This window comes from Pelodiscus sinensis, chromosome 23, assembly GCF_052426305.1.
Source record: "Pelodiscus sinensis isolate ZL-2025 chromosome 23, ASM5242630v1, whole genome shotgun sequence".
Classification (NCBI taxonomy): Eukaryota; Metazoa; Chordata; order Testudines; family Trionychidae; genus Pelodiscus; species Pelodiscus sinensis.
This window is the reverse complement of record NC_143074.1, coordinates 6,468,147-6,485,207: the sequence shown is the minus strand read 5'-3', so window position 1 is coordinate 6,485,207 and position 17,061 is coordinate 6,468,147. Positions and strand designations below refer to the sequence as shown.

The 17,061-nt window shown below is 43.5% G+C and overlaps 1 protein-coding gene across 2 annotated transcripts in view; it reads right to left on the bottom strand.

The window, feature by feature from the left end:
- Positions 1–17,061, bottom strand: part of PAPPA (pappalysin 1) — a 243,954-nt gene that overhangs the window by 141,344 nt on the left and 85,549 nt on the right. For both annotated transcript variants that reach the window (XM_075905988.2, XM_075905990.2), the window contains exons 7-8: positions 14,204–14,325; positions 2,053–2,560 (exon numbers count right to left, since the gene is read on the bottom strand). In XM_075905988.2, coding sequence (XP_075762103.2) covers positions 2,053–2,560; positions 14,204–14,325 — 630 coding nt within the window. The remainder of the gene's footprint in view (positions 1–2,052; positions 2,561–14,203; positions 14,326–17,061) is intronic.

The window sequence follows — 17,061 nt, the reverse complement described above, 5'->3', positions numbered from 1 at the left end:
TGGAAGGGGCGGGGCCTCTGGTGAAAGGGGCAGGTTTGGTGGCAACTTAAAGGGCATATCTCCAGCCTCTGTTGTTGTTGAGGTAGCAGCGGCAGTAGCCTGGAGCCCCAGGACTTTTCACATTGCTATGATCCAGGACAACTGTCCCCTTTGCCTTCCCCTCCCTCCTGGGTCAGTGGCTCTGGGCCTTCATCACTATAGTGAATGAGATATTACTCCAGGAGACCTTACTATTATCCCCACTTTCAAAAGTGATTCATGAACTTAAGAGCTTAAAGACATATTGGCTTTCAGTGGCACTTAGAAAACAGAGTGTCTAAAGGTTAAGTCTACGCTACCACTTCACTGCACCGCAACTTTGCAGCTCAGGGGTTTGAAACTCTTCTGCCCCGAATGCAGCAAGTTGCAGCCCTGTAAAGCACTAGGGCAGCCCCGTAAAACACTCCCAGTGCTGTTAGCTGCTCCCTTTGTGGAGCTGATTTTCAGAATGTTGATTTGGTCCGGCCATGCTGGTACTGCGCTTTAATTTTAGACGTGTAGACAAAGCCTAAGTCACTTTTAAAAAAATGACATAGGCTCCTAAGTCACTGAAAAACTTGTGCAACTCTTACTTCCCATGACTTGTCCAAGGCCACAAAGGAAACTGGAGCAGAGGTAGGAGCTGAACTCAGAAGTCCTGACTCCAGACAGTGCCCTAGTCACAGGGTTGTCTTTCTCTCAAGTCCAGTTAAGGGACTATTCGACAGAGGTCTAAAAATTAATTTTTTCACATTTCATTGCGAATTGAGCCCATTTTGTCCCTTTTTCCAACGAGAATGGGGCAGTTTTCAGGCAAAGATGGGGAATTTCCAAATGGGTTGGTAGCCCCATTACTGCAAGTGCTAGCAACTATTGCAAACTGAAATACAAGTTCGGGAAAATACTTTAGCCCAGGCTCATGTAACATTTTAAGCATGTGAGGAGCCCCAATGATGTACATTTCTTCTTTTTAATAATGAACCAGAATTCTCAGGCACTCAGCGACAATTTAAATTCTCTCAGTTGTGCAACTGGTCTGTCAAAGGAGCAGTGTATCTTATAGAGCAATTACTGGATTATTAATTATTCTCTTATATCTGAAAGCTCCTTAGAAAATTGCAATGATGTGGCCCTTTTTGGTATTAGATATTAGTAATAAGATTATCTTTTTTTACATTAGCATGTGGTTTCCTTAGCAGCTTTGTTCCTTTTATCTGATGTTAATTTTAAAAAGAGCTTCATTGCATTGCTAAAGGTGAATGAATAATTACTAAAGAATAATTTTATTAAAGATTTATAATTTTAATAAAATAATTTTATTATTTTTTCTGTTTGTGGGATGTCCGTGAACAGATCATGAGTTACTTTGAAGTCATTTCACTATTGACTTTTTACGTTTCTTTAAACTGTGCCTAGCTGATTGGCCTCATAAAGTCACATGGTAATGTTTCTGTTCCCTGATTGGATAAGCATAACTCTTCTAACCAGGCTATAGGCTAAAACACAGAGTGAACAGTCACCTGTGTATAGAGAACTTGCAAAAGGCACATGTTTCAGGTAAGTCCCCCACTGAAGTCTGAAAACATTTGTGCCAACAAAACTGAATTGCAGAAATGATTATGAGGAATGTGAAAGTAGATAAAATAAATGTATTACAAATGTAAACAAATATATGTGCTTCCCTCTCGCCTCAACTCTGGGTATTCCCAATCAGAGCATTTCAAATTATTTTCTCTACACACATATCTTTTATGTGTCTCACCATGCTAAACCCCCTTTTGGGTTCAGTTTGGGTAAGTACTTGGTAATCTGTGCAGTAAAAATAAAAATAAAAATCTGAACTTGTGTTTAGGCTGGGAATCCCATGAGATCAGGCGTTCTCATGTGATTTTGATACCATCAGTTCCAGACATACACCCTAAGAATGCCCTTTCTTGCAGAGTCAGCCTTTCTAAGCTGGATCTAATTTTATAGGGAGAGATTCCCTATATTTTCCAAACCGGTTTCTCCATCCCTCTGGCTCGAGATACTCACGTGTCCATGAATCTCCGGCTGAGGTTTGAGATGACAAAAGGAGAACCAGTCTGGAAGGGAGGGTCCCGGACCACCTTGTACTGGATGGGTCTGCAGTCTGCACAGAGCAGGCTCTGGGGGATGGAGCTTAGCATGGCCGCATCAATCTCCAGATGCTCATCCAGGGTGTAGATCTGGATGCCGTACACCTTCTCAGCCACCTGTTTGGCATTCAGCTTAATGGTCAAAGGGATGTCGCAGAAGATGTTCTGGGGCCCCAAAGAGATGTTCTTCCCGCTGATGGTTAGCAGCTTGATGTCATTCACTGCTCCACTGGAGTCCCAATCAGTGGAGACAAATGTCACCCAAACAGTGAGGGACTCTGGGATCAAAGGATAACGGAATTCCAGCTCCAAGTAGCAGCCCTGGGGTTCGGGACAGACAGGTGGGACTGTATGCTGGTGGACACCTGAGTTGGGACTCCAAGTCCTGACACTGGGTTTACAAGGTTGCTCTACATCAGGGTGACCTGAAGGAATGGCAGAAGCAAAGAAGAGAGACAAAGGATGTTAGTGATTATTGCTCAGAACTGATTCCAGTCTTCTGAAATACAAACCTACTGGGTAAGAGCAGAGCAGACTACCTCCAGGCAGTGAGATAAGCTAGACATTCAGATGGAAGGATGAAAGACATCAGCACAAAGAGACAGGAAGGTGGTAGGTGAGCACCTAGAATTGTTATCTGAATTTCAGAAAGGTTTTGACACACAGACATTAGAGGTACAAATGAGCTCTTGGATAATCTGGCCTCTCCAACTGTTAATGCAAGACTATTCCCCACTGTACAGTATGGGCTATATTCACCAGCATGGGCTATATTCACCATTTTCTGGCTATGAAAATGAATTAGAAACACAGTTTAGCTGGCAGGTTGAGCCCAGTTTAGGGTTGCCTTTCATCACCAGAGAGGCACAAAATGTTTGAAGGGTGCCAGTAAACCTGGCCCCATATTTTCTACCTCTGATTTCAAGTGAAGACTGCTACCACTCTGACGATTCCACAGTCTGAAAGAGCTCAGAGTGGCTGATGATTCTTTCCAACAACCAGGCTCAATTCTTGTTACTTTAATTTCACCCTGTTTCTGCTAACGATACCCTCTTGAGGCTTTTTATTATATAATAGGAACACAAAGAATTCTGAAAATGCCACTAGTCCATTATGGGCGGAAATAGGAGAATTATCAGTAACAACACAGAAAAGGCAATCATGTGTAGTAAATGCATTCATTTCTTATTTGGAGGAAAATAAACGCATGATGCACTCTAATCATATGATGATGATAATATTCCACTAGTATCCAAGGAGGAAGTTAAGTAAGTTAGAAGTTTTTAATGAGCAGATTCAGAGAACTTACATCCAAGAGTTTGAAAAGAGTTGGTGCAGGATCTTGTTGGACTTTTAATGTTGATTTTCAATAATTTTTGGACTAATGGGGAAATTCTGGAAGCCTTGGAGGAAGATAATGCTATTCCAATATTTTAAAAGGGTGACCTGGGTAATTACGGGCCTGCTAGCCTGACATCAAGCTGGGACAGGATAATGGAGTGGTTGCCATAGGACTTGATTAAATAATTAAAAGAAGATAATAAAATTAATGCCAATCTATGTGGGTGTATCAAAAGTTGATCCTGTCAAGCTAATATGATTTATTTATAAGATTACAGGTTTTGTTGATAAAGGTAATAATGTTGCTGTAATATACATAGATTTTTGTAAGGAGCTTGATTTCATACAGCACAACACATTGATTAAAACACTAGAATGATATCAAATGAGATGGATTTAAAATGAAATGAATTTAAAGCTGGCTAACTGGTAGGTTTCAAAATATTACTGTAAATTGGAAATTATCATAGATGGGGTGTGTTTCTTGTGGGGTCCTGCAGGATTCTGTTCTTGATTCTACACACTTTAACATTTTTATTAATAACAAGGAAGTATACACAAATAATCACTGATACATTTTTCAGATGGCACAAAAATTGAGAGAGTGCAAATAACAAAGAGGAGCGATTACTGATACAGAGCAATTTGGATTTCTGAGTAAAGGGGATGCATTCAACCAATATGTATTTTAACAGTGCTAAATGTAAATGTATACATCAAGAACCAAAGAAAGTATGTCATACTTTGAGGATGGGGGAGCTCTATCGTGGGAAGCAGGGACTCAGAAAAGCATTTAGGGTTTGTGGTGAATAATCAGCTTAACATGAGTTTCAGGTGCGACATTAGCTAAAAGGGCTAATGCAATATTTGGATTCATAAACAGGAGACTCTTGAGTAGAAGAAAGGTTATTTGGCACTCGCACAACAACTGCTGACCACTGTGTCCATTTCTGGTGCCCACTATTCAAAAAGGATGTTCAAAAACTTGAGCGGTTTCCGAGAAGAGCCAGGAGTAGGATTAAAAGATCAGAAAACCTGCCTTGCAGTGATAGACTAAGGATGCTCAATCTATTTAGCTTAACAAAGAGAAGTTTAAGGAGTGACTGAATTACACCTAAAAACACCTATACAGGGAACAAGTATTTAACACAGTCTAGCAGAGAGAGCTATAACATGATCCAGTGTCTGGTAGCTAAAGTTAGAAGAATTCAGGTTGGAAATAAGGCATAATATTTTAACAGAGTGATGAGGAAATTCTCTGGCCTGTGTTATGCAGAAGGTCAGACTAGATCAGGGCTTGGGGACCTTTTTGGGTCGGGGCCACTGACCCACAGAAAAATCAGTCAGGGGCCGCACACAATTGAGAGGCAAAACCTACCCCAAATAACCCTTCATTGACGTGGCCCCTGACTGAGGAGATGCTCCCCACGTTCCCCTTGTACACCAGAGCCTGGGCGGGGAGGGGCAGGCTAGTACATTTTGTGTGTTCCAGCCGCATGGTGGGGCAGCAGGGGGGCTGGAGCACCAGCACAGGCTCCCCAATGCTGAGGGGAGCCCTGAGCCTCGGGGGCTGGATCCAGGGAAGCTGGAAGCCACATCCAGGACCCAGGCCTTAGGTTCCCCACCCCTGGATTACATGATCACAGTGATGCCCTCGGGCCTAGGAATCCATGAATCACTTTCAAATGACCAGTTTCTCTCCAAAGGACACAAAGAAAAAAACCATAAAGTGCCTTTGACGACTCTGAAGCAGCAATGGGCAACCAAGGCTAGTGAGGGGGCCACACGAGTGGCCTCCTTCAGCTGAATGGGACGCAAGATCGTCACAACCAAGATGGTCTCCCGGAACAGGGTAATTTAGCCAACTACGCGTATGTATCTGGAATTTGCAGGGTTGCTGACTGGATGCAAAGAGAGTGCATGACTCTCACAATCAGGGCTGTGTGCATCCATCACACCCCTCGCGTCACATGCCCTTGCTTTATGGGTGTGTTACCATAGTAACACCAGTAGGAAATAAACAGCATGGATGGAAACCAGCAGCCCACACATAGAGCCCTTGGGCCACAGGTTGTCCACCACTGCTCAGAAGGGCAGCTCCAATGTATTGTTGAGGTTGACATGTCCACAAGGGCATCTTGGGTAGAATTCACTACTGCGCAAAAACCCAATACAAGGCTGAGTCTGTCTCATGGAAACCCGGGTTTTTTGGACAGACGTAGTGCACAGACCTTAGGTTGGCTCTCTGCACTGAGTAAATTTAACAATTGTGATGAAATGACTGGAGATTGTACTTTTACATTTCTCACCACTGGCTTTGCTCTACAACACAGGAGGTATTATTAAAAGCTAATGAAAGCCACAATGCTTGCTGGGCTCCAAAATAGTTGGTAACATTACAATCTGGCATGAAATCATGTACTGAAAGATCCAGAGGGGTCGGATGGGTGGAACAGTCAGTAACCGAATCCAGTGCGAGCTATAAATTCCCTCTTCCTTCCCAGATAACCACACGGCGAGCGAGTCAGCAGGACAGAGGGAATACAAAGCAGAGAAGAGAAGGAAGGGAAAGTAACAGAGAGAGAGCACAGACGAATGTAACGGAGGAAGAAAAAACAAGGCAAACAAAGCACTGGAGGACAAACACAAGCAAGCAAGCGTGTGCATGAGTGTGAGTTTAAAAAGAAAATGCCAGGGTGTGAGGTTTTTTCCTTGTCCACAATCGACTGAAATGTTAGAAAAACGCTTTATTTGCCTGAAGGCTGGCTGGTAGAAAGGACTCTCCAGCAATTCAGTCAAAAAGATCCCAGATGCGGAATGATTTCCCTACAGCAAGTGCAGTCCTGGCGGAGGGCCAAACACTGACACCCCTTCCCTATTATCCCGCTCCACACATACCCTTTACCCCTCTCACATATCACTGTGCAGCAGGAATGCCACTTACCTCAGGCCTGGTGCGAGACCCAAGCTCAAGTAGCAGTGACGTAGTTTGAAGGAAGCCAGGGGCTCAGTTTCAGGCACTGCACTGTTTATTTATTTAGCTCTCCCTTTCTTACTATTGCAACAGGGCAACTGCTGAGCCCTCTCTCCCCTTCCCCCCCGACCTCCTTCCTGTGAGGTTTACAAGTATTCGGTGTTTGATCAATCTGAATAGCAAATAATCCACCCAGCCCTCATTACCTCACAACACTTGCTGTGGCAGGTATGCACAGTCAGGTCCAATGGTTACAGTGTATCTGGTCCAATGAGCTCCTGACAGCACCACGAATCATAGAATCATAGAATCATAGGACTGGAAGGGACCTCGAGAGGTCATCGAGTCCAGCCCCCCGCCCTCAAGGCAGGACCAAGCTCCGTCTACACCATCCCTGACAGATGTCTATCTAACCTGTTCTTAAATATCTCCAGAGAGGGAGATTCCACCACCTCCCTTGGCAATTTATTCCAATATTTGACCACCCTGACAGTTAGGAATTTTTTCCTAATGTCCAATCTAAACCTCCCCTGCTGCACTTTAAGCCCATTACTCCTTGTCCTGTCCTCAGAAACCAAGAGGAACAAATTTTCTCCTTCCTCCTTGTGACACCCTTTTAGATATTTGAAAACCGCTATCAAGTCCCCCCTTAATCTTCTTTTTTCCAAACTAAACAAGCCCAGTTCATGAAGCCTGGCTTCATAGGTCATGTTCTCTAGACCTTTAATCATTCTTGTCGCTCTTCTCTGTACCCTTTCCAATTTCTCCACATCTTTCTTGAAATGTGGCGCCCAGAACTGGACACAGTTCTGAAAACATTTTGCCCACCGATTCCCAAGGGGTTTTGATGGAGGAAAGTGTAAATGCTATTATTGTCAACTGGCAAATGGGAAACTGAGACACAGGGTGGTTAGGAGCCACGCCCAGGTTTTCAAAGGTGGCTACAGACTTTGGCTTCCTTTGGGTAAAACTCACAATAAATGAGTTCATTTTGGGCACTCAATCTGACGCATGCCAGGTAAGATTTTCAGTGGCACGTTGCACCTTCTATGGCTGCACCAAGAATGACAAGCTCTTCACACTTCTGAAAATCAGGCTCGAGACGGGGCTATTTTAGAAAGGTCACAGAGTACGTGGCAGAACCAGGAGTAGAACCCAGGCTTCTGAAAGCCAGTATCCTATCCAATGTTCCCTCTAATCTTTCCCTCCATAGGCAGATTTTTTCCATCCACGTGTGGAATAAATTTTTATGTGCGCCACCAGTAGAAACAAAACCTAGCTGTGGGCATTCTGCTAATCAGGGCAGCATTTGAATTGCTCCTGCGTGCTCAGCCTACAGGGGCCACTGGACTCGTATCCACTGGACCACACTGCTTTCTTCCATTCACCTCCTCTCCTTTCCTCTTTGTTCAGGTTTTTCAAATCCCTTACTGTGCTGCCCTGAGCCTCCTCTGAAAAGGAGACACAGCCTCAGAAAAGGTGGGATCAGTAATTCAACCTATGGGCTAACTCACACATAAGGGTGAATGTCACCCCAACTGTAGAAAGTTTAATACTGGATATTTATCCATATTAAGGTTCAGCAGTCCTGATTAGCCACACTGTACACTTGGCCACAGCCTTGCATAGACCGAAAGCCTAAGCAAACTGCAGATGTTACTACTTTAAAGAATTTCAAGTAGCTCAATTTATTTAGCTTAACAAAGAGAAGGTTCAGGGGTCACTTGATCACCGTTTATAAGTACTTACACAGAGAACAAATATTTGAGAATGGGCTCTTCAGGCTAGCCGATAAAGATAAAGCATGAGCCAATGGCTTGAAGTTGAAATTAGACAAATTCAGGCTCAAATAAGGTGTCCATTTTTAACATTGGGAATAATTAGCCACCAGAAAGCCTACCAAGATTTGTGGAGGATTCTCTATCATGGGGAATTTTAAAGTCCAGTTTAAAAGATTTCTAAAATATTCTCTTGGGAAAAGTTCTAAGGCCAGTCTTATGCCAAAAATTAGACAAGCTGAACACAGTGGTCTCTTCTGGCCGTGGCATACATCAGTCTAGGATTCATCCGACACTGTGTTGAGCTTGGATAAAAGTTCATATTTAATTGTGGGGAGCATGAAAAGTCCTATGCCCTGCACCCCTGGTGACTACAGCCTAAGGAAAAATAGTACGAAATATGCATCAGCACTTTTAAACAAATGTGCTTTCGTTGTGTTTGTGCCCCTTTTGCATTCGTCCATTCCAAATACGCCAGTACATGAGTTAATTGGCAGCAAAGATCACAGAACTGTCAGCTCCTACGCAAGCAGTGCAGAACGGATATGAAGAGTGCATTTTGGATTTGCAAGCCTGAGTGACCACTCTCAACCCTGATTCAATGAGTTGCACTCATTCATTCAGGGCAAGGAAACATACCATGTGACCGATGTGTCCAATTAAGACCACTCAAATTCAAATATGGAATGAACTGCTCTCGAGCAATGCATTGGCCATTGCCTGAGGCAGAGTACTGGATTGTTCAGTGGACTGATGAAACATGGCTATTCCATGTTTCCAGACTTCCCTTAATGCAGCAGTGGGCAATAATTTTTGATGGGGGGCCAGGCCAAGATTTTGGAAAGTGGTTGAGGGCCACACTGTTCCATGATATTAATGGAGGAGATGTAGGGTCTGAGATGGAGGTTGGGTGCAGAAGGGCGCTTGGGGTAAGGGATTGGGATTCAGGAGGAAGAATGGAGTCTGGGAGGGAGTTTGGGTGAAGGAGGTGGTTGTGACCTAGGGCAGGGGACTCGAGTGCAGGGATTTGGGATGTGACCTAGAGAACGAGGGGCTTGTGATCTGGGGCAGGAGATTGGAGTGCCAGATCTGGAACAGTGTAAGGGTGCAAGAGGGGGGCAGAGGGTTGGGGAAGGGGTGGGCTGAGACTTGAGGGTTGAGGCTGGGGTGCCAGAGGCAAGCTCTGGCCAGGAGACTTACCAGCCAGCAGCCAAACCAGCCTGCCTGCCTGCAGAGCTTAAAGGATTGCAGAGCTTAAAACATTTCTCAGCCAGCCAGCATGGCCATGTGCTTCAGTGAATAACTGAGCCAAGGAGAGGGGGTGTGAGTCTTTTTGGCTGCTTATTATTCAAACAGGTAGCTCCCATTGGTCTGTTTCTGACCAGAAACTGGCCAATAGGATTGTGCTAGGGGTAGGAGCAGCTCCTGAAGTTTCCCCGCTCCCCTCCAGTTTTGAAACAGAAACAGGGCCTCGCAGCTATGTTTCTGAGTGGTGTGCAGGGTTGTGGGTTAAGCAGGGGAGCCTGCCTGAGGCTCCCCGCTGCCTCCATGGGCTGGATCTGGTGACTTGGGTGGGTCAGATCCAGCCCACGGGCTGTATTTTGCCTAGGCTCAGAATGACACATGCAACCATAACTTTCCTTTAACTGGTAAAGAGAACTTAAGGCTTGAAATTGCACCAATTAGGTTCTCTGAAGCTTTTCATCTGGGTGGGAACAGTGGTGCTCGGGTAGACTGGACAAGTACCAGAAAGTATTTCAAATGAATATTGGTTCAAATTTTAAAATGTGGGGTGGTTTTTTTGCCATGCTTTTTCCTCTTTTAGGTTCCTTTTCATGATCTTCCAAGAAGTAGCATTTTTACACACAACCATCATGGCAGAAAGTTTTCTAAGCTTGATGAACACTTGCAGATAGACATGATTCTAACTACAATATCTGCATCTAAGACCAAATGCGCAAACACCATCTCACACAGTTACCATACTCCAATGACTGGGTAGTGATGATGGAAAATTACAGAGCAGCAAATACCATTTACTTGGTATGTCTTATACGTGGGGAGGACATCGATGATGAAAACAGTAGCAGGACAGTTCCCTGACTCCCTCTCCACAGCATTGGCACAACCGCAATTGAATGAGATAGATAAGGATCTGACTGCACCTTTCATAGCTAAGAATATGCAGGAACACAGACTGTGACAGGAGGAAATTAAATGTAAACTCTACAGCCCGCTAATAAATCTTAGCATAGCCTTTTTTTTCTAGCAATATTGCCTCTGGCAAGGCCTGTGTGATCCAGAAGGAAAAGGTTTCAAATTAGAGCTAGTTGGAGAAGCTTTGACAGAACCACATCTTCTGGTGCATTATGCGGGACTGTCAAAGTCAACATGCTTTGCGGAATGGGTTGGTTTCACCAGAATTTCATTTTGGAAGAAAATTGGGGAAGGGGAGTGAGTTTTAACAATGTTGAAACGTTTTGATCTTTTGTTCTAAAATGACTCATTTAAAAACAATTATATTAAGGTATATAAAAAACTTAAAAAACAACGAATCTGAAGAAGTGGGTTGTGTCCAAGAAAGCTCATGATGTCCTCTACATTTTTTGTTAGTCTCTGAGGGTATGTCTACACTACCCTCCTAGTTCGAACTAGGAGGGTAATGTAGGTATACCGCACTTGCAAATGAAGCCTGGGATTTGAATTTCCCAGGCTTCATTTGCATAAGCGGGGAGCTGCCATTTTTAAAACCCCGCTGGTTCGAACCCCGTGCATTTCACGAGGAGTAACGGTAGTTCGAACTAGGAAGCCTAGTTCGAATTACCTAGTTCGTGCCCCGTGTAGCCACGCTGCATGGGGTTCGAACCAGCGGGGTTTTAAAAATGGCGGCTCCCCGCTTATGCAAATGAAGCCCGGGAAATTCAAATCCCGGGCTTCATTTGCAAGTGCGGTATGCCTACATTACCCCGCTAGTTCGAACTAGCGGGGTAGTGTAGACATACCCTGAGGGTATGTCTACACTACAATGTTATTTCGAAATATCTTGTTTTGAAATAGTTATTTTGAAATAGCTTATTTCGAAATAACGTGTCTCCACACAAAATGCATTTCAAAATAGCTTTCGAAATAGTGAGTCCACACTGAGTGGACGCTGAATTGCATTTAAGGCCGGCCGGAACCAGGTCCAACAGGGCATCAGGTCAGGATTTTCTTTGTGTGGCTGCTGCCTGAGGCTATCTGAGGCATGTGCTTAAAGGGACCCTCCCCGGACAGCCAGTTCTCAGGTTTCCCTGCTTGCTTGCCTACATCGTTGAGGGACAGCAAAGCATTTTGTCTCTGCATGCTCTGGTTGCCCTCACTCGGGATACTACAGCACTCTGCAACATGGAGCCAGAACTGCCCCTGGGCACTCTGGTGCTTCTTGTGGACGCATTGCTGCGAGCCTGGCTGCTCTTTCTGCAGGCTGCCATCTCATGGACATTGGGGGCATTCCCCCAAACCTAAATAAGGTCCATGATCTCCACCCTGGACCTGGAAGGCGCCCGCCTTCTACGGGCCCTGGCAGGCTCCTGGGAGCTGGCAGACTGCTCCTGGGGAGTGGTGGAAGGCTGGCTGCCAATGGCTTGCTGGCTCATGTTTAGGGGCAGTGACTGCTGGCTCTGGGCTGGCAGGCTTGGAGCTGGCAGAGGCACTGTGGCCAGAGTCAACCCCTTTAAGGGCTCCGGGGAGGTGGGAAGGAGAGGAGTGTTCTTGGTTGAGGCTGCAGTGGCCACCAGGGCACCCTGGAAAGGCTGGAGGCTCCCTATTTTAATATAAGTGTCTACACAGCACTTATTTTGAAATAGCTATTTTGAATTTGGAGTTATTCCTCGTGGAATGAGGTTTAACAAATTCGAAATAGCACACCGCTATTTCAAATTAATTTCGAAATAGCGGTTTGGCTGTGTAGATGGTAGTAAAGTTATTCCTAAATAATGGCTGTTATTTCAAAATAACTTTGCTGTGTAGACATATCCCGAGGTGCTGCAGGACTGTTCGTTGTTTTTAAGTTTTTTCAGTAACATATTAACAAAGCTAGCCCTCTGATAAGGTATATATTACATCAGAATGTAAACAAAGTGAATAGAAACACAATGAGGATTTGGGGGGGGGGGGAAGGAATTTTCCTTCATGGAGAATTTAGAAATTTTCTGTTTTCATTCCAATGCTGAACAAAATCAGATTTTAAAATCTCAGAATTCTTTGTGAAATGAGACTTTCATCCTCCATACAGCTCTATTTCAAATGATCTAAAATTCTCTAACCCTACTTAATTGCTCCATCACCCTGAAAGATACAAATTCCCATTGGCTTCCTCATACTTCTAGATTACAATACTTATAAGTCAAGGAACAGAAATAAGGGAATAGAATTTATACAACCAATCATAACCCATGTTTTAAGTTACCATAACATAAGAACTAAAGGTCACCAAATGACATTAATAGGTAGCTTGTTTAAAACAAACAAAAGGAAGTTTTTCTTCACTCAGTGCACAGTCAAACTGTGGAACTCCTTGCCAGAAGATGCTGTGAAGACCAGGCCTTTAACAGGGATAAAAAAAACCTAGATACATTCATGGAGGTTAGGTCCATCTATACTTATTAGCCAGGATGAGTAGGAATGGTGTCCCTAGCCTCTGTTTGTCAGGAACTGGAAATGGATGACAGGAAAAGGATCACTAGATGATTACCTATTACTGTTCACTCCCTCTGGGGCATCTGGCATTGGCCACTGTTGGAAAACAGGACACTTAGCTAGATAGACTTTTGATCTGACCCAGTACGGCCGTTCTTATGTTCTAAGTTGTGAGTACCATCCACTCACAGTGAACTGTTTATGATTAAATACATAGACTTAAAAATGTGAACAATCTGTGAGGTGAACTTGAATAAGGGATGTATATAAGGGCACTGCGATCTACTTATGGACATTCAATGGAGAGGGGAAAAAAGAGACTAGCTACACTGAATAAGATATTCAATGTGAATTATTCATCCAACCTATTCTATAGTAAAAGGTTCATTTGTCTTCCTCCTTTCTTCAAGAAGACCAAAACCTTTGAAGGGTGTTTCATCCATTTCTGATCCCCTGATCGTCTTGATGGGATGTAACCAACAATGGGTCACAGCTTCATTAGGGGAAATGGTTCAATTTCTACCAACCCCAGAAAAACTTTTCATACTGTGATTTGTGTCTCAGTTGCAGTGCTTGTAAAATATTCAGATTAATATATGAATGTAAAGCTGGAACAAGTAGTGTATGGACAAAAATCTGCCTCATATGGATGAAAAGAGGGAAAGGAAATGTATAGCAAGCATACTCGATGAAAATGGTTTTCTTCTGAACTATGTAAATGATTCTGCAATCCCCAGGAACCAATGAAGGATCCTGTATATAACTATCTGGGGCCAAATTCTCCATCATCTTGAATCAGCTCTACACTGGTATAAATCCACTGAAATGGACAGAGCTACACCCGCTGGGTGTAACTGAGTTTGGAATCAACCCTCAGAGCATTTCCTGACCTTGCTGAGCTACAACTGCATAACCAGCAGGCAAACATTGAAACGTGGGCTGTACTGTTGGGTTTTCTTGGCATGAATTGCTATGGAAGACTATTAACAGTACCGTCCCGTAGTTAGCACTTGCCATTTGTGATGCATTGAAATTAATGAATCAATTCCTTAACCAGTCAAGGACTGTCATTGCCTCCCTTATTCCTGCTGCAAAATCATTTGCTTTGCAAGTAATCCCCACTGCTTTCAATAAGGCTACTCCCGGAGTACGGTGATGCTCGACACAAGGACAGGCAGTAGAATCTGGGCCTCTGTCGGCACCTCTTTCCCTTCACATTACTGATCAGATTCTTTCCTCCCCCACCCCCGGCCATTTCCTTTCCACTCCGGAGCCATCCCTCCCTCCCCCCGACTCACCTTCTGCTTCACGGGGACTCCAGTGCCCAGATGGATCACATGGGATTGGTGAAGAGGCACCGAAGGCATATTGCACCAGGACTCTTCCTTCTGTACACAGATCACATGCTGATCCCACTTCTCTAGGAGGCCAGGAAAACAGGAGAACACATCAACTTAGTAACAGCTGAATGAGCTGCTGCTTCTACAATACTAAAAGCCACAAGATTTAGAATTCAATTCCACTTAACCCCCTTTTCTTAGGGCATGGGCAAACAGCATTTTGCAGCTTGACCTTCTGTAGGGTTCAGCTAATAGTCTGTGAAGACTGCATCTGTGTTTTTGAAAGGAGTACAGAATACGAAATGATAGCAACTTGCAATGCCACGCCGGGTTATTTATTTTTTCTTTGCTACAACTGGATCAAACGCCGATGAAAGAAGAGATGCACTGTCCAGCTGTTAAAGCAGAGAAAGAAGTAGCAGGAGAGGTCAGTTCCATTCCTGATTATGTCATGGACATCAGGCATGACATTAGGAAGGGCACTTATGCTGCTGCAGTTTCCCCATCTGTCAAACAGGGTTAATAACAGCTGTCTGGATAAGGTTCTGTAAGCAAAGCTGCTATCATAGGCGGCGGGGGTGGGATGGGGTGGAAAACAAACAAACTAACCCCACTGAACCCCAAGTATATTTACTAAAAAGTGTACTGGGCCAGACCCACCACAGATGTAAATTGGCTTTGCTCCACTGACTTCTGTAAAGCTATACTGATTTGCACCAGCTGAAGATTTGGCCTGCCCTACAGCATGCAATGCCTTCTAGTCTTACTCATTGGGAAGTGTTTTTGAAAAGTGCAGATCATGAAGGTATCCCAGTTCAAAGTTGAAGGGTTTTTTCAAAATGGGAATTGACTGCCTAAGGCAGGGGTGGGAAACTTATTTTGGGCCGGGCGCCACTGATCCACAGAAATATCAGTCAGGGGCTGCACGCAAGCAAGAAACAAAAAACAAACAAACAAACAAACACTTCCCCTGCTAGGGGCTGGCACTTCCCCAGGGACCAGTTGTTGAGAGACACTGGTCTAGAAAAAATGACTTACGAGGGAAGTTTAAAAAAAATAGGGTTTGCTTAGTCTGGAAAAGAGAAGACTGAGGAGAAACATGATACTAGATTTCAAATTCATAAACTATTGTTACAAGGAGGAGGGTGAACAATTGTTCTCATTAACCTGTTCCACATTTAGAACCATTGTTTACTCAAATGAGCTGTTATACAGTTTCAACATAGGCTGTCATGGTGGAAAAAGCAGAAGGCTTGTGACAAACATTCCCCTTTCTCAGCAACAACTGAGAAGTAAGAGAAATCACAAGGAGCATCATGTGGTAAAGTCTTTGAGCAGATGTTCTCTCCTTACTTTTCCAAATCGGGAGCAAAACGCAGCCCCAGCGTCACTCCATTGGTTAAAAGGGAGTATTACGTGAGGGATGACTCTTGGAATAAAGCTTTTGGTTTGCATAGTTATGCATATGTGTGCACACAAATCCTGTAAGCAGACATGGGAGTCAGAACTGATTAAAGGTGTGCTATTATAGGTTTGTGAATCTCCAAGCTAGATTCTCCAGTACCCCGCAAATGAGTACAAAGTGGATTTTAAAAGTTACTAATTCAGAATGGCAATAATTTATACTCACTTTGCATGGTGTACATGAGTACAGGGTAATGGAAAATCTAGCCCTCTGTGGTTTTTGGATAAGCCAAAGTCTTGGGCACATTTCAGGGTATGAAGTTTATGGCATAGAAGTGACATAATCACATAATGATGCCTTTTGGTGGAACAGATTCTATAGCCTCTACTGAAACTAGCCTTACAGCAGCCTATTTAAGATGAATTTGCAAACAAATGGTGAACAGTGGAGAAATGCCAATTCTCCTCTGCCATGGCTGGCTCCATCCAGATTAAAGCTTTTGAAGATAAAAACACCTATATATCTTACTTGGAGTTCAGAATCCCTGCCATGTCCTTGGAGGCACTGAAATTTTCAGGATGATTAAAGCAAGCAAACAAAGTATCTCCAGTCATCTAGATCTAGAAATGGCACTGAACAGAATACTGGGTTGCAAAGAATGAGATATCATCAGCTCCATGGAAATTAATGCAGTCGCCTTGATGAAGAGTCGGAAGATCAGATGAGCTCAGTGTGTCCCTGCCTAAGCAGGCCACACGTCACAGCTCTATAACAATAACTGTTTATATTCAAACCATGCATATCAAGCAATAGCCACATGAATGGACGCTCGATAACAACAAGATTAAAATAGGTCCGAGACAGTCAGGAAATGAACAGGGTTCCCCCCTGTTTGTTTCCTCTTTTATTATTAATTATTATTATTATTTTACACACATATGTTTGATATCAGACTCTGGTAATGCTTTTATTCCACGAGACAGGCCTTCTCAACCCATTCCATGAATCACAGGCATTTCAGATCAGAGCTGCGTAAATAACCCATTTTTCAGTTTGGGTTGATCCAAGATCAGAATGTTTAACCATTTTTTGGTGAAACAAACAAAAAAAAATCAAAATATTTACTTTGACCTAAACCTTTTTTTAAAAAAAAAGAAAGTAAAATTCAAAATGAAAAAGTCATTTCAAATCAAAATATTTCCTTTTGAAAAACTGAAACTACACATTTATATTTTTTGGAGGTTCTTTCTTTCTTTCTTCTTTAAAAAAGGGCAAATTCAACAAAATTCACATCATTTTTCTGTCATCCTAATTACGTTTCAACCCTCATCACCAAATACGTCAAGTCTCAGTAACCTATAGAATTTAGAGCAGGGTGGACAAATACTGACTATGGACTGGATCCAGTCCA